We start from the raw sequence: 13,456 nt of genomic DNA on the forward strand, positions 1-13,456 counted from the left end.
CTCCAACTGTATATTTTGCAGAAGTCCTCAGTTAACAAATTAAAGTGTCACTTAACCCACAACAGTAAAATCAGTCTGTATATGCAGTAAAGCATGCTTGTTATACTCACTGTGGAACCTAAGGGGTTAAGCCTCTGCATTGTATTTCATCCTGTCTTCTCTGATCCTCCCCTTCTTCCAGTGTCCCCCTCTTATCTCCTGTGGAGTCACTCTGCACATGCTCAGTTTGGTGTGTATTGCTAGAGAGGTTTTTTTTCTTGGGGAAGTGCATGGGATCAGCACAGGGCCAATTAGCACTGTTCAGACAGAGGTCAGGGGTTCTTCATCTTCCTACAGCAGAATGAAAACTCCTACAAGCTTTAACCAGTGCTCTGCTGGACACTGATAGAAGTCACAAGACTGCTCTAACTGATGATAAGAAAAGGTATTTTTTTTTATATTATAAATATTTATTAATTAATAAAAATGAATAAGAAAAGGTATTTAGTAGTTTATATTTACTAAAATAATTGCATTTCCATGTTCACAAACACAGGACATTTCAGCTCTAGTACATGCTACCAGAATTACTGAGGAGGAAAGTGGAGTAGACGTCCAACCACATTGTGGCAGTACGATGTACAATTCCTCAGTTTGTCACCCTTCATACTGAATTGTGTAGTAGCACTCACTAGGAGTAATGCCTGTCTTGTTAGATACAGTATGTTTCTGTAATCAGGAGACTGATTTGCCGCCAGCAATAGTCATGCTGGCCAAGGGCCCCTCCCACCATTGTACTGCAACATGATCAAGATTGGATGCACAAAAACAACGTGGAGGAACGCCGCAGTCGTGGTTACTCATATTCTTCTGGCCCAAGGCGCAACTCTGGTAATAAAGAAATGTCACACGTTCAGCCTTTTTAAACTTTTTACTGTAGCAGGAACAGAATGTACAATTCTTTGCCAAAATACAACTTCGCCTCTGCCTTTTACTCCTAACATCAGTAGAATTGTATAGTTCAAGCTTAACTTAAACATAGGGTTGCTGACCAGTTTCTCACTGTAGTCCTCTTTAGGTTGAGTACTCCAACAGAGCCTACCTCGAAGGGTTTGCTTTCTGAGACTACAAGCTTACATAGTAGCATACCAGGGTTAGCCTCTTCCCATCATCCTCTGCCCCAAGCTCTTCAGTACTAGAATATAAGGGATTCATTTAGCCCCACTCGCAGTTTCCACCCAAGGGAGGGGTCTCCCTAAATGGGGTACTAACCCCTACCTATATGCCATTTAGGTGAAATATTTGATCAGCTTGTACCTGCAGTCTGAACTGGCAGCAAAAAAAATAGCAGTCAGTTTGTATACATGCTGAACTTGGTATGGATCAATAACCTTGAATCATTTGATATTTTAAATCTTACTAGCTCCTGCAGGTCATCTCAGTTAAAAGCTGTTTTTCTGCTGCTGCTTGGCTTGATTGCACAAAACACGTTATGGGTTCACTGTCAAAATTCAGAAACTTAACAAACAGTATTTACTGTAATTTTAATCTGATACCTCACAAAGCTATATTCACCGTTCTTGCAAAGACTTACAAGTAATGCTCACTTCACCAGAATATCTCTAGGTACCAGCATAAGGAAGTTCATGGTTTCAGCATATACTTGACATGTATTTAAATCTAATCTTATATAGTATACACACCTCATTTATTAAAGCTAGGTTTTTGCTCACCTTCTCTTCATAATATATTCACCAATGATTGAATATCATGGTAATTGTAGTTCTGTATATGTGGTGCATGCATGCTTCAACTTGCACATAGTAAACATTGGAAAAGTGGCACATTGGGTCTGCACCAGCTGTATGTGTTGCACAGGAACAGTTAGATGGGAATGCATGCTCAGTTAGACAACCAATCGTGTGGAAAATCCAGCTTTTATACTGGGCTACCAAAAGTAATCCTTAAAAAGGAAGCCTGTTTCTCATGATAGTTTAATATTAATCCCAAGGTATGGATTAGATGCTTCAAAACCTTTATTTGTTATATAAACGCAAAGGTGTCAATTTAATGCTCCCTTTCAGATAATGAATGATAAGTCATTAGCAGAAGCTTATGGTTTGGTTTGTTCCAGGGAAATATTACTGCCAATTCTCCAATGATAGCCTGGTACATATAGCAACGGCAGAAGTCAACATCACCCTCCTTCCATTGGCGATCTCCATCAACCCATTACAGAAGAGTCTAACCTCTCAGGACACATCCAAGCTACAATTAGAATGCTGTGTGCCCTATGACGGAGAGAACTATAATGTCACCTGGACGTATGACAAGTTAACATTGGCAGCAACATCTGGTTAGTGATATGTCTATTGTGTGGTTTTATTCAAAAATTCACCCCACAAAAGAATGTGTGTGAAGACTCCTAATTCATAACATCATGGGTGGAGAATGACAACATCATCACTCTTCATCCATGATTAATTAGCTCTGCATACATTTATAGAAAGTACACTCTAGTTTGAAGCCTAGAGGAAGGGAAATTCCTGATTAAAATAGCCTACATGACTTAAGAGAAGCCTACATGAGAGGAGGAGATCAGCCACAATTAACCAAAGGAGAAATATCAAATAGAGCCAGCAGGTATCCAGTTTAAATTCATCTTTAATGAACAACATCATGACAAGATGTCCTGGCCAACTTATTTTATTGGTTGAGTAGTTCTTTACTTGAAGAGGCTCAACTATTTCCTTTGTGAAAGAATTGTATCCCCATCATTGCTATATTGATCCTTGGGCTGAGCTATTGATTCATCCATAAGTAAATTTAGAAAAAAAGCCTTTCTATACATTCTGTACTTTTATTTTAATTATAATTTCTTTTTCTCAGTTTTTGAAGCTCATAAGCAGGTTTTTCGGTAACCAGCCAACTTTAGGATCTTGGCTAAAGTATAACTAAAGGTAAAACTTTTTTTAGTTTTGGACAGAGTGGAGAGGGATTAGAACATATGTCAGGTTTTTATTGCCTTATGTGCCCCCATTAGGAAGATTTGCCCTCTCTATTCGTTCTGGATTTTCCACAGAAAAGTAGTAGATGGGGAATCTTCCAATAGGGATATTAGTTCTGGTAACCAGGGGGCCCCAAGGCAATCCCTTAATTTCCAGGGAATTCCTCCCACTTCCTGCTTTTGATATGGAATGGGAAATTAAGATAAATCTACCCAATGGGACACAGATGTTAAAAAAAAAATCTGACAGGGGTTGTAACCCTCCATTACTCTATCCAAAATAAAAAATAAATATTTGCCTATAGTTTTGCTTTATGTATCCGTGCCTGTGCTAAGGAGGAGGGTGGGCACATAAGGATCCTCATTTAATTTATAACTTTGCCATGTAAGGAAGTATTCCTCAAATAGGAGGCATCGCGGGATGTGATTGTTTGGAATTTAATTTGCTTCATGTGATTGAGTCATTTTAGGTGTAAGTGGTGTTACTCTTTTTGTGCCTCTGAAGTCTTATGATGCAGGTTGGTGTGAAGTTTTTCTAGTTCATGTGCTCATATTCCATTCCAATCATATCCCTAGGGTTAATTCACAATTACAGATGTTATAGCTGGGAATTTTTTTTTAGTTCAGAAAAATATATTTGTTGAATAATACAGCAAAGTGCATGCTATGTAGTTTGTTTCCAGTGTTGCTGAGATTTGGGGCAATTTTGGAGTACACAGAAGCTTGATAAATTGCCTATATGCAACTTTTAAAAACATTGCTCATTGCTTGATAATTGATTGGTTGAACATACTGGTTTCAAATGTTCCAACTACGAACTGACCTATTAATATGAATTTTCTGAGGTTAAAAACTTCTTTTTTTTTGACAGCTAGAAGGACAGACTTGAACTGTTACACATTGTCTCCTCCACGCCCTACTAATGACACTAACTACACCTGTACATTTATGAACAAGGCTGGCCAGCAAAAATCAAATGTGATTCCTGTAACTGTAATACAAGGTATGTACACTAAATGTACACGGAGCAACATAAAGTACCATATTGATGGATCAGTAAAAAACAAAAAAGATAGACTGAACTACCCCAAAATTACCAAGACAGGCCAAGGAGATCAAATAAATTCTGTACTGACAAGCAAATATACAAAAGACAAAATCATTTTTCAGTTTTTTTTTTTTAGTCAAATAGTTGTCTGTTCAAATGGTTTTAAAGGGTTTCACAGATGCACAATATACAATGCCAAAATACATCACAAAAATATGTAAGTAAAAAAGAATAATGCACACTTATGGATTAACAAGAGAGAGTTAGAGGCCATACACAAATACTATCTGTACATCTGAACAGGCAAATGCTGGGACTCAGGAACAGTTGGGGAGGCCTTGAAAAGAAAAATATGTAACAAAGTTACATAGTTAGTCTGGCTGAAAAAAGACAACAGTCCATCCAGTTCAACCATAAAAAAAAAAAAAAAGTTATAATCCTATACCCACAGTTGATCCAGAGAAAGGCAAAAAAACCCCAGCAAAGCATGATTCAATTTCCTCCTGCTGCGAAATAAATTCCTTCCTGATCCCCCAAGAAGCAATTGGATATTCCCTGGATCAACGTTACCTATAAATGTTAGTATCCAGTTATATTCTGTGTATCCAAGAAAGAATCCAGGCCTTTTTTAAAGCAATGCACTGAGCTGGCCAGAACCAACTCTTGAGGGAATCTATTCCACATTTTCACAGCTCTAACTGTGAAGAAACCTTTTTGTGTTTGGAGATTAAATTTCTTTTCCTCAAGACGTAAAGAGTGCCCCCTTGTCCTCTGTGATGACCTCAGGGTGAATAGCTCTACACCGAGTTCAATGTACAAATCATTAGTAATACCTCATCTGGAATATGCAGTTTAGTTTGGGGCACCAATTCACAAAAAGAACATTGGGGAACTGGAGAAAGTACAGAGAAAGGCAACTAAACTGATACGAGGCATGGAGGAGATCAGCTATGAGGAAAGATGAATTTATTCTCACTGATGAATTTATACATGTTGATCATATCCTCCCTTAATCTCCTCTTCTTAAGAGAGAATAAATTCAGTTCCTCTAATCTTTCCTCATAGCTGAGCTCCTCCATGCCTCGTATCAGTTTGGTTGCCCTTCTCTGTACTTTCTCTAGTTCCCCAATGTTCTTTTTGTGAATTTGTGCACAACACTGAACTGCATATTCCAGGTGAGGTGTTACTAATGATTTGTACAGGGGTAATATGATATTTCTCTTTCTGGAGTCTATACCTCTTTTAATACAAGAGAGGATTTTGTTCGCTTTAGAAACCGTAACAAAGCACAAAATCTGAAGATAGCTCTACCTTAAACATTTAGAGAAGTGCCCAATGACATGCCTATAGCTTAAAGCAGGAGGAGGCATTAAACAAGGAGGTCCCAAAATTTTGTAGTATCACTATACGCCCGCCAACAAGTCCAGGTCATGTGAATTTTTCGGGGTCCACCCTATCTTCTGCCACCAAAATTTCCATCGCCAACATGTCAGTGAAAACCTGGGCCCACTCCAGGAGCGAGGAAGGAGAGGTAATCATACATTGATGAGTGGTGGCAACTCTGGCTATATAATTTTTTTTGTTTTAATGTTTTATTGGACTTTTCAAAGTAAGTATAAAGCAGGTTATCTGTAATAACAAAACAAGAAATCCAGATGCTGCATATATGTCTAAGAAAGCCTTGGTTTTCAGGTTATTATTGGGCTTCAGTTTGAGATGTTTATAAGTCATTAAGCTGTTGATAGCTATAGTTGGGTGAATACTGTATATTTTACCAAGGGTTTCCAAATATGGAAGTATTTAGAATAGCCATCTTACCCAACATTTGTCAGTTTTTCATAAATTATGTGTCTGCAAAGAGCAAATTTATGTTCTCTTTCTGTTCTCCAATCCCGTCACCCTTACAGAAATTGAGAGGAATAGTATTACACAAACTATAGGACCATTAAGTGCTAATGTGCCAACATTCCATACTGAATACTACAAAGACAAAAACGAATCATTAGCAACTTTAAATGCACTTACTGTATATATCTATAAAATATATCTTTATTACTAAACATGAAAAAATTTTAAAAACAACAATCATGGCTTCTTATACTTTAGAACATATTGTTCTTGTTATGTATAATACACAGTTTTATCAGTGCTCAATTCAGCATACACATGCATTTCATAGATGTCTTGCAGTCACTATTATATGTTTCATTTATCAGTGAACCAACGCGTTTTAACGCGTATCCTCTTAAGCGGTGTTTGTAATAATTCATATAGTCAAAGGACAAAAACCCATGACAGCCACGTACACTAAAAACTGCAGACAGATTCATCCATTGGGTACACATGGAACACCAATAGATCCATCGGCTAAGAAAAGGTCACAAGAGTTGCAGACGGCATTAACTGAAGGACACTTCCATGGCTTTCCTTCAGTGTGCCAACAGCATTCTCATTTCCTGCAACATGCGCAGCATTCATTGTACAAGTACGCACATTCACTTTTCATTTAGTGATAAAGCAACAAATATTATTTGGGTTTTGGAAGGAAACCCACTCAAAATATGGGGAGAATAAGCTAACTGCATGCAACTACTTTACGTAGAAATGAAGCCACTTAGCCAACATGCAGGTATGTGATAGTACAGTATAGCAATACAGCAGTGATGGATATGTTTTTTTTTCTACCCTAGCAAAAGATATATATTGCAGCATCAGTTTGATAGATGGTGTTACTTGGAACGTGACAAGAGGAGGAATGTCTGCTTCTGCTACCTGTCCTCTGGGAAAATCAGGATTTAAAACCCGAGATTGCTCGGCAGATGGAGTGTGGCTCGCTGTGAAGGATAACTGTATTAGCCAGCAACTACAGACTGCGCTAAGCAGTGTTCAGGTAACACGTCCTAGTGGCTGACCTACAGCTCTTACATGAAATGGGATTATCCACTTCAAGTCCGAACACTTAACCCCTACCAGTCCAGGCCAATTTTCAGCTTTCAGTGCTATCACACTTTGAATGACAATTGCGCGGTCATGCAACACTGTACCCATATGAATTTTTAGCATTTTTTTGAGACAGATAAAACTTTATTTTGGTGGTATTTATTCACCACTGGGATTTTTATTTTTTGCTATATAAATTAAAAAGTCCAAACATTTTGAAAAATAGTGCTTTTCTTATAAAAATTTGCAAATAAATATTCTTTCTTCATAAATCTTGGCCAAAATGTATTCAGTTATCTTTTTAGTAAAAAAAATATAACCCAAGTTAGTTTATAACCAAAAATTATAATTTTTCAAATTTGTTTTTTACATTTTTATTTAATTTTTTTCTATTATTATTTATGGGTTTTATTTTTTTATACATACTGTCACCCTAGCAGTACAGTGTCACTATAGTGACACTGTACTACTTGTGGGGGGTGATGAAGATTTTTTTTTTTTCTTTTTTACACTGATTGCTTTTACACCCATAAAGGCTGTAAAAACAATAATTTATCCTTCTCTCTGGCAGCATTCTTGCAGCCATTGAGAAATACTGTGAGAGCTTGTCACATGGTACAAGGCTGCTGTGAATAGCCTTGTACCATGTGACCTCTGTGATCATTCACAGATTTCACAAGTAGTAAGCAATGATGTCAGAAGTGACATCTTGTTTACTACTATTCATGTGATCACGGATTGTCCAATCAGTGATCACATGATCAGGACCTCACACAAAGGTCCCGCACAGAGAGGAAGCAAGCACAGGCTGTAAATGCGGGCGCCGTTTATGAACGGCAACCTGCTCCTGCACTGTTCCCGTCCGGCTCATGTACATAAATGGTGTTACGTGGTTAAGAAACATATGACACACCCTGTAGGAATAAGCTGAAATATTTTGTCAAATTTGATTTGTCCGTGGAAGAAAAAACTCTCAGTTTTGCTCATTGAGCACTTGGCAAAATTTGCTAAAAAAGGAAAAAAAAATCTACTTTTTTTATTTAAAGGGTGTGTCTGTAGGGTGGTTTATTTTAAATATATATATATATATATATATATATATATATATTGCATTATGAGGACTTTATTTGTGCGCTCTCACTTTAAAGGTTTTAGTTAACATTTTTTTCAATTGTCTTTTGTTTTTTTTGTTAAGAATAATGTAAAATAATGAAGATAACAAGGGAAAATTTTTGGCACAAGAACAAGTCCAGGATATTTGAAAGGAGCTCCTGTAACTATCAAGAGCTGTTTAAAGCCAACTGAACATGTAAAGGATACGTTCTCCTTTGGGAACATGTTTCATGGGGGAAGAGCACTCATAAAGTCTAGGTAACATTAAAAGGAAAAAATAATAAAAAACAGAAAAAGAATAAAATGAAAAAAAAAGGGGGGAACAGAAAAGATGACACGGTCATTGCCAATAGAAGGGGGGGTCCCCTGTAAAAAAAAAAAAAAGAAAAGAGAAAAGTGTTAGAAGGGCAAATGTGATGAAGAGAGGAAAGGTAGGGAATATCTGCCACAGGGATTAGGTGACTACGGTTCTGCCCTCTCAAACTCAGGGGGAGTAGTAACGAACTACCAGATTAGAGTTGGAGCAGCCTTGTGGTGAAATGGGAGACTGGTCGATAGCTGAGCCAGGGCTGCCAATTTGAGAGAAATTTATCATGTTTGTCCTCAAGCACCACTGTTAATTTTTTGTTAATGAAGAATCCCTGAATTCTGAACTTAACTTCCTCGAAATTTAGAGATGGTAATGTCCATGCTTTGTTGCAATAAAATAGAACTAAGTGAGAATGTGGGACAGTTGCGCAACATTCTTGAGTGATCTATGGAGGAGGGCTTCAATTGGATTTTTGCGGATATTAAATTGTGTGACTGAATGGATCATATTGTACACTCTGGACCATAAGCAGTGAGCTACCAGGCAGGACCACCAAACATGGAACATAGCCCCTTCGGCCTTGAAGCTTCGGAAGCATAACAAGCTATAGCTAGGGACGTATTTTGCTATGCGCACCGGAGTAAAATACCATCTGGTGAGTACTTTGGATGAATTTTCTAAAGTTTGTATATCCCCCGGAGCATTTAAAAATTTCCTGCCAGATCAGCGCCTAATCAGCTATAGTCAAGGACTCTCGCAAGTCCCAAGCCCAATCAGTGCAATATGAATGCAAGGGTTCAGAAGAGTGGCCTTGAATGGAGGCATAGATCAAGGACAGTGTACCCTTCATTGGAGCCGTCAACTTACAGATGGATTCAAAACCCATAAGAGACTTCGACGAAGCAAGGTTTCAGACTAGGGGTGCAAGGAAATTAAGCAGTTGTAAGTAGCAGAAGATTTAATTGGGAGGAATATAGTGATTTTCTCCAAACTGTCAAAGTGTGGAGGCCCTTCACAGTCAGCATAGAGTGTACTATCACAAAAACATGAGAAATCCAAAATGAGAAAGCAGGTATATTCGTTACCCCCGGAGGGAGCAAAGTGCATTCAAACGGTTTTAATAACGGCAAATGAGGGGACAGCAAGCCCACTGAGTATTTACAGGTGTCCAAAATTCCCAGGGTGTGGGCTAAAGCTGGATTAAGAGGTTTTGGTTGTGAAGCTGGCAGGAGCCAGGAGAACAGGATACTTTTTCATACAAGTACATGGCACCGCAGGCACATATCAGGAATTTGAAATGTTGAGTTTACGTATGCTTTAACCCTATTTCTGCCATCCCAAAACTACTATGGTGGCTTTACTGGCATGTAAACAAACTCATGGCCACAACAGCATCTGAGGGTTTGTTTACATTTCTTCAGCCGACCTTGGCCTTTCACGCAGAAGTGATTTGGGTGGATTTAAATCACTGGTAACAGATAAACATGTTTGTAATGTGCAACTACTAACAATAAAATTTGCAACTGCCATAATTTTATTCTACAGGGCTTCTGCTTTCAGACAATATGCAGTGTTTTGGGGGTTTAGATATGTTTAATGTGAAACAAATGCATATTTCAGTAAGTAAGCTGAATAAATAATGATCTGAATGAATAATTATTTTTTTTTTTTTTTTTTGCACTTTACAGACCCTGGAACAAGGTCTAGGAAGTGCTCAGGTTAAAGTTCCTGATATTATCCAACAGATGTCCAATAGCAGTGGGACTTTTGTTAACAATACAGCAGAGGTGTCAGCAGTAGTGAACATCTTGGGATCCATGTCTAATATAGCAGCCGCCCAGAACAGCACATTTGACGCAAGTGTTGTCACGGTAATTGGTCAATTTTACTATGAAATGTGTCATATTAGCAGACATGACTGTTCAGTAGGAGGAATCAGTACATTTTGTCTTGATGGTCCTAAAGGATAAGTTCAGCTTTACAAAAAAATTAATAAATGCACATTTTTTTGCAGGTAAGAAAATATGCATTTTTTTTTGTTAGGAGACTGTAAAGCATTGTGCCCACAATCCGCAGATCGTGGGTGTAATGACATGGTCCTGCAGACTGTCTGTGATGTTCTCTCGGATACAGGCAGGAAGCTACAATCTGATAGGAAGGTCAATTAACTACCTAGAGTGCCCAACAGCACACTCTCAACTTGTTCATTGAGAACTACAAATTGACAGCTGCAAAGGCAATCGGTACTTGTCTCTTTCACATTCACAGAACAATGATGCGAGAAGATATCCCACTCGCTGTCAAAACAGGGGATCGGGAAGGGGGGGGGGGGTGCGGAGGCTGGTGCATCTGTAACATGTTACAGCCTGAATATGGGTGTAACATGTAACATGCTACAAAAAGTGAACTTATCGTTTAAAGTGATTGTAAACCCTTGCATTGTAAAAAAAACTCATTCAGTCTAAAATAGTAATGAAAGGCAACACATTTTTGTATAGATATAAAAAGCATTAAAAATACCTTTTTTCCCCCATTTTTATTATAAGTGATAACATATCCTTTGTTCTCATACATAAGGGCTAGGGGAGGAGAAACAAAAGAACACTGATCTTCAAAGTGAAAGGCTGTGCAGGGGAAGGGGATGTCAGGATAAATCTGATCATTGGAGGAGAGCACAGTAAGTTCCCTGCACAGCTAGAAAACTGACCACTCTCATATCAGGAATATGAAATGTTGGGTTTACATATTCTTTAATGCATTCTTAATGTATTTTGGAGGGATTGGGGAGGACATAATAAAGTATGCACAGCATATTTGTACATTATGACACATTTACCTCTGGGTGTGCTCTCCTGCAGTGCTCTGGGGCCCAAGTTATCTGAAGCCACTTTCTCCCCACTGGTGCCATGTCCCTGTCTTCTTTCAGGTCTGCCATCTCCTTGCTCAGTCCATTGAGCAGTCAATGATGGTACAACTGCCATGCATGTGTACTAGAGTTACACTATTTTAACACTTGGCTCCATTCCTGGTGTCAGGTAGATGCCTTGACAGTACACTTATATTCATAAGTGACATATTCAATGCCTTGTTTGCCTCAGCGAGGCAAACAAGGCGTTTGCCTAGGGTGGCCGCCCCCTGGAAGAAATGGCACAAGCTGCAGGGATGGGGACCTAGTGAAGTACTGCCAGTGATCCTCCAAGCTGCTCACTGCTGGAGCGTGGCCAACTGCTTCTTTTAAGGTTAGTAGTTTAATCAGGCAGTTTGGGGGTTGCTGGTTTGGGGGAGAGCGGTGTTTCCGCCAAGGGGGTGGGGTGGGTTGGGGTTTGAGGTGGGGGCGGTTGTTGGATTGAGGACTGAAAACCAAGGCTATGGTTGGCTGAATGCTCATTGGGCAGAGTTTGACTTAGGCGGGTCCAGTTGGATGCCTGCTTGGCTCTCTCTCTCTCTCACCTCTTGAATCTGCTAGCTCAGTGCTCCTTTGCCTCTCCTGTCTCCTGAGTTCCATCCAGCCATCACATGAACACCACATGCCTCTAACAGCTGATCACTCTGCCCCCTGACAACTGGAGATGTGACTAATGAGGTGAGGTAAGGGTGGGGGGTTCTCTGCCCTGCACTAGGAGCCAGGGATCTGTCGGTGTAAAACAGCAGTAAGTAAATTTGGTGTGTGGGGACACTGAGAGTTCCTGTTATGGTGATCAGGAATAACCATTATGTGTGCAGTGTTTAGCAGGCAATATACAGGGATAGGAGAACAGACATAGGGTGATGTACCCTCTGACATCTTCATTCTCCTTTACTATGTTCGCAGTCTCTGACCGTCTCCTGTAGTATGTCCATCATCTCTGCCCCTCTCCTGTAGTATGTCTGCAGTCTCTGACCACCTCCTGTAGTATGTCCGCTGTCCCTGACCACCTCCTGTAGTATGTCCGCTGTCCCTGACCATCTCCTGTAGTATGTCCATCATCTCTGACCATCTCCTGTAGTATGTCCTCAGTCTCTGACCGTCTCCTGTAGTATGTCCGCAGTCTCTGACCACCTCCTGTAGTATGTCCGCTGTCTCTGACCATCTCCTGTAGTATGTCTGTAGTCTCTGACCATCTCCTGTATTATGTCGGCCGTCTCTGACCGTCTCCTGTAGTATGTCTGGAGTAATGATGTGCTGTAACCTCTAGCAACCAATCATTGAGCGGTAATAAGCAGTAACCTATAGCAACCTATCAGTGAACAGTAAGGATGTGTAGTAACCTCTAGCAACCAGTGAGTTTATGTTTATGTTTATATTACTAAATTTTTTTTCAGATAAGTCTATGTGTGTGTGTGTTTGTTTTTGCTGATGTTGGGGTGGGGAACAATATTTCATGGGGGGGGCAAGAAAATGGTTGCCCAGGGTCTAATCAATATTAAAGAAGGCCCTGTCTGAAAGTTGTGCTGCCACCCGTGGATGGGGGGTTGGGGGGGGGAATGGTGCCCTATTTCATTGTTGCCTAGGGCAGCACAATGAGTTAATACACCACTGGGTACACTGTACTGCGTGTATGTTCAATCAGTGTACATATTTGAAAAATGTGCTCTCTAGTGAGTAAACTAATTTTTGCAGAAGAGACTATACATTTCCTTCCACCAAAAGACCCTACCTGCCAGCAAAATGTAGTTTTTTAGGCTTACAACCACTTTTTTTTAATTAGATCATTTTATTGTAAAACATATTTTCCACCCAAATAAACATCACAGGTTGTTCCTTCCATAGTAAACAAGTATGAAAAGACAGAAAAATGTACGGTGTGTAGCCAGGTACATGGCTAAGAATGGAGAGTGAGAGAAACACTGGCTGCAGCTGCTCTCTGTAGATATTGCTTTGAGGTGCTGAGCAGGAAGACTTCAATAGACTGAGTCAGTCAGCACTGCAGGGACTCTGCCTTGGTGCTCAAAAGCTTTTGAACTACATACCCCAAAGAGGAGATTGCCAAGTGGAGGGGCAAGAGCCGTAATTTTCCGGACTGTACTGGGATTAACCTCCTTTTGCCATGAGGGAGACCAGAGAGTGCACATCACTGTC

At 39.6% G+C, this 13,456-nt stretch overlaps 1 protein-coding gene across 1 annotated transcript in view; it reads left to right on the forward strand.

The window, feature by feature from the left end:
• Nucleotides 1–13,456, forward strand: part of LOC149447650 (adhesion G protein-coupled receptor F3-like) — a 51,025-nt gene that overhangs the window by 24,772 nt on the left and 12,797 nt on the right. Inside the window, exons 9-12 of the mRNA XM_089652241.1 lie at nt 2,114–2,335; nt 3,858–3,989; nt 6,725–6,924; nt 10,086–10,268. Coding sequence (XP_089508367.1) covers nt 2,114–2,335; nt 3,858–3,989; nt 6,725–6,924; nt 10,086–10,268 — 737 coding nt within the window. The remainder of the gene's footprint in view (nt 1–2,113; nt 2,336–3,857; nt 3,990–6,724; nt 6,925–10,085; nt 10,269–13,456) is intronic.

This window comes from Staurois parvus, unplaced genomic scaffold, assembly GCF_062004578.1.
Source record: "Staurois parvus isolate SC_StPar_1 unplaced genomic scaffold, SC_StPar_1.0 ptg000678l, whole genome shotgun sequence".
Taxonomy (NCBI): Eukaryota; Metazoa; Chordata; class Amphibia; order Anura; family Ranidae; genus Staurois; species Staurois parvus.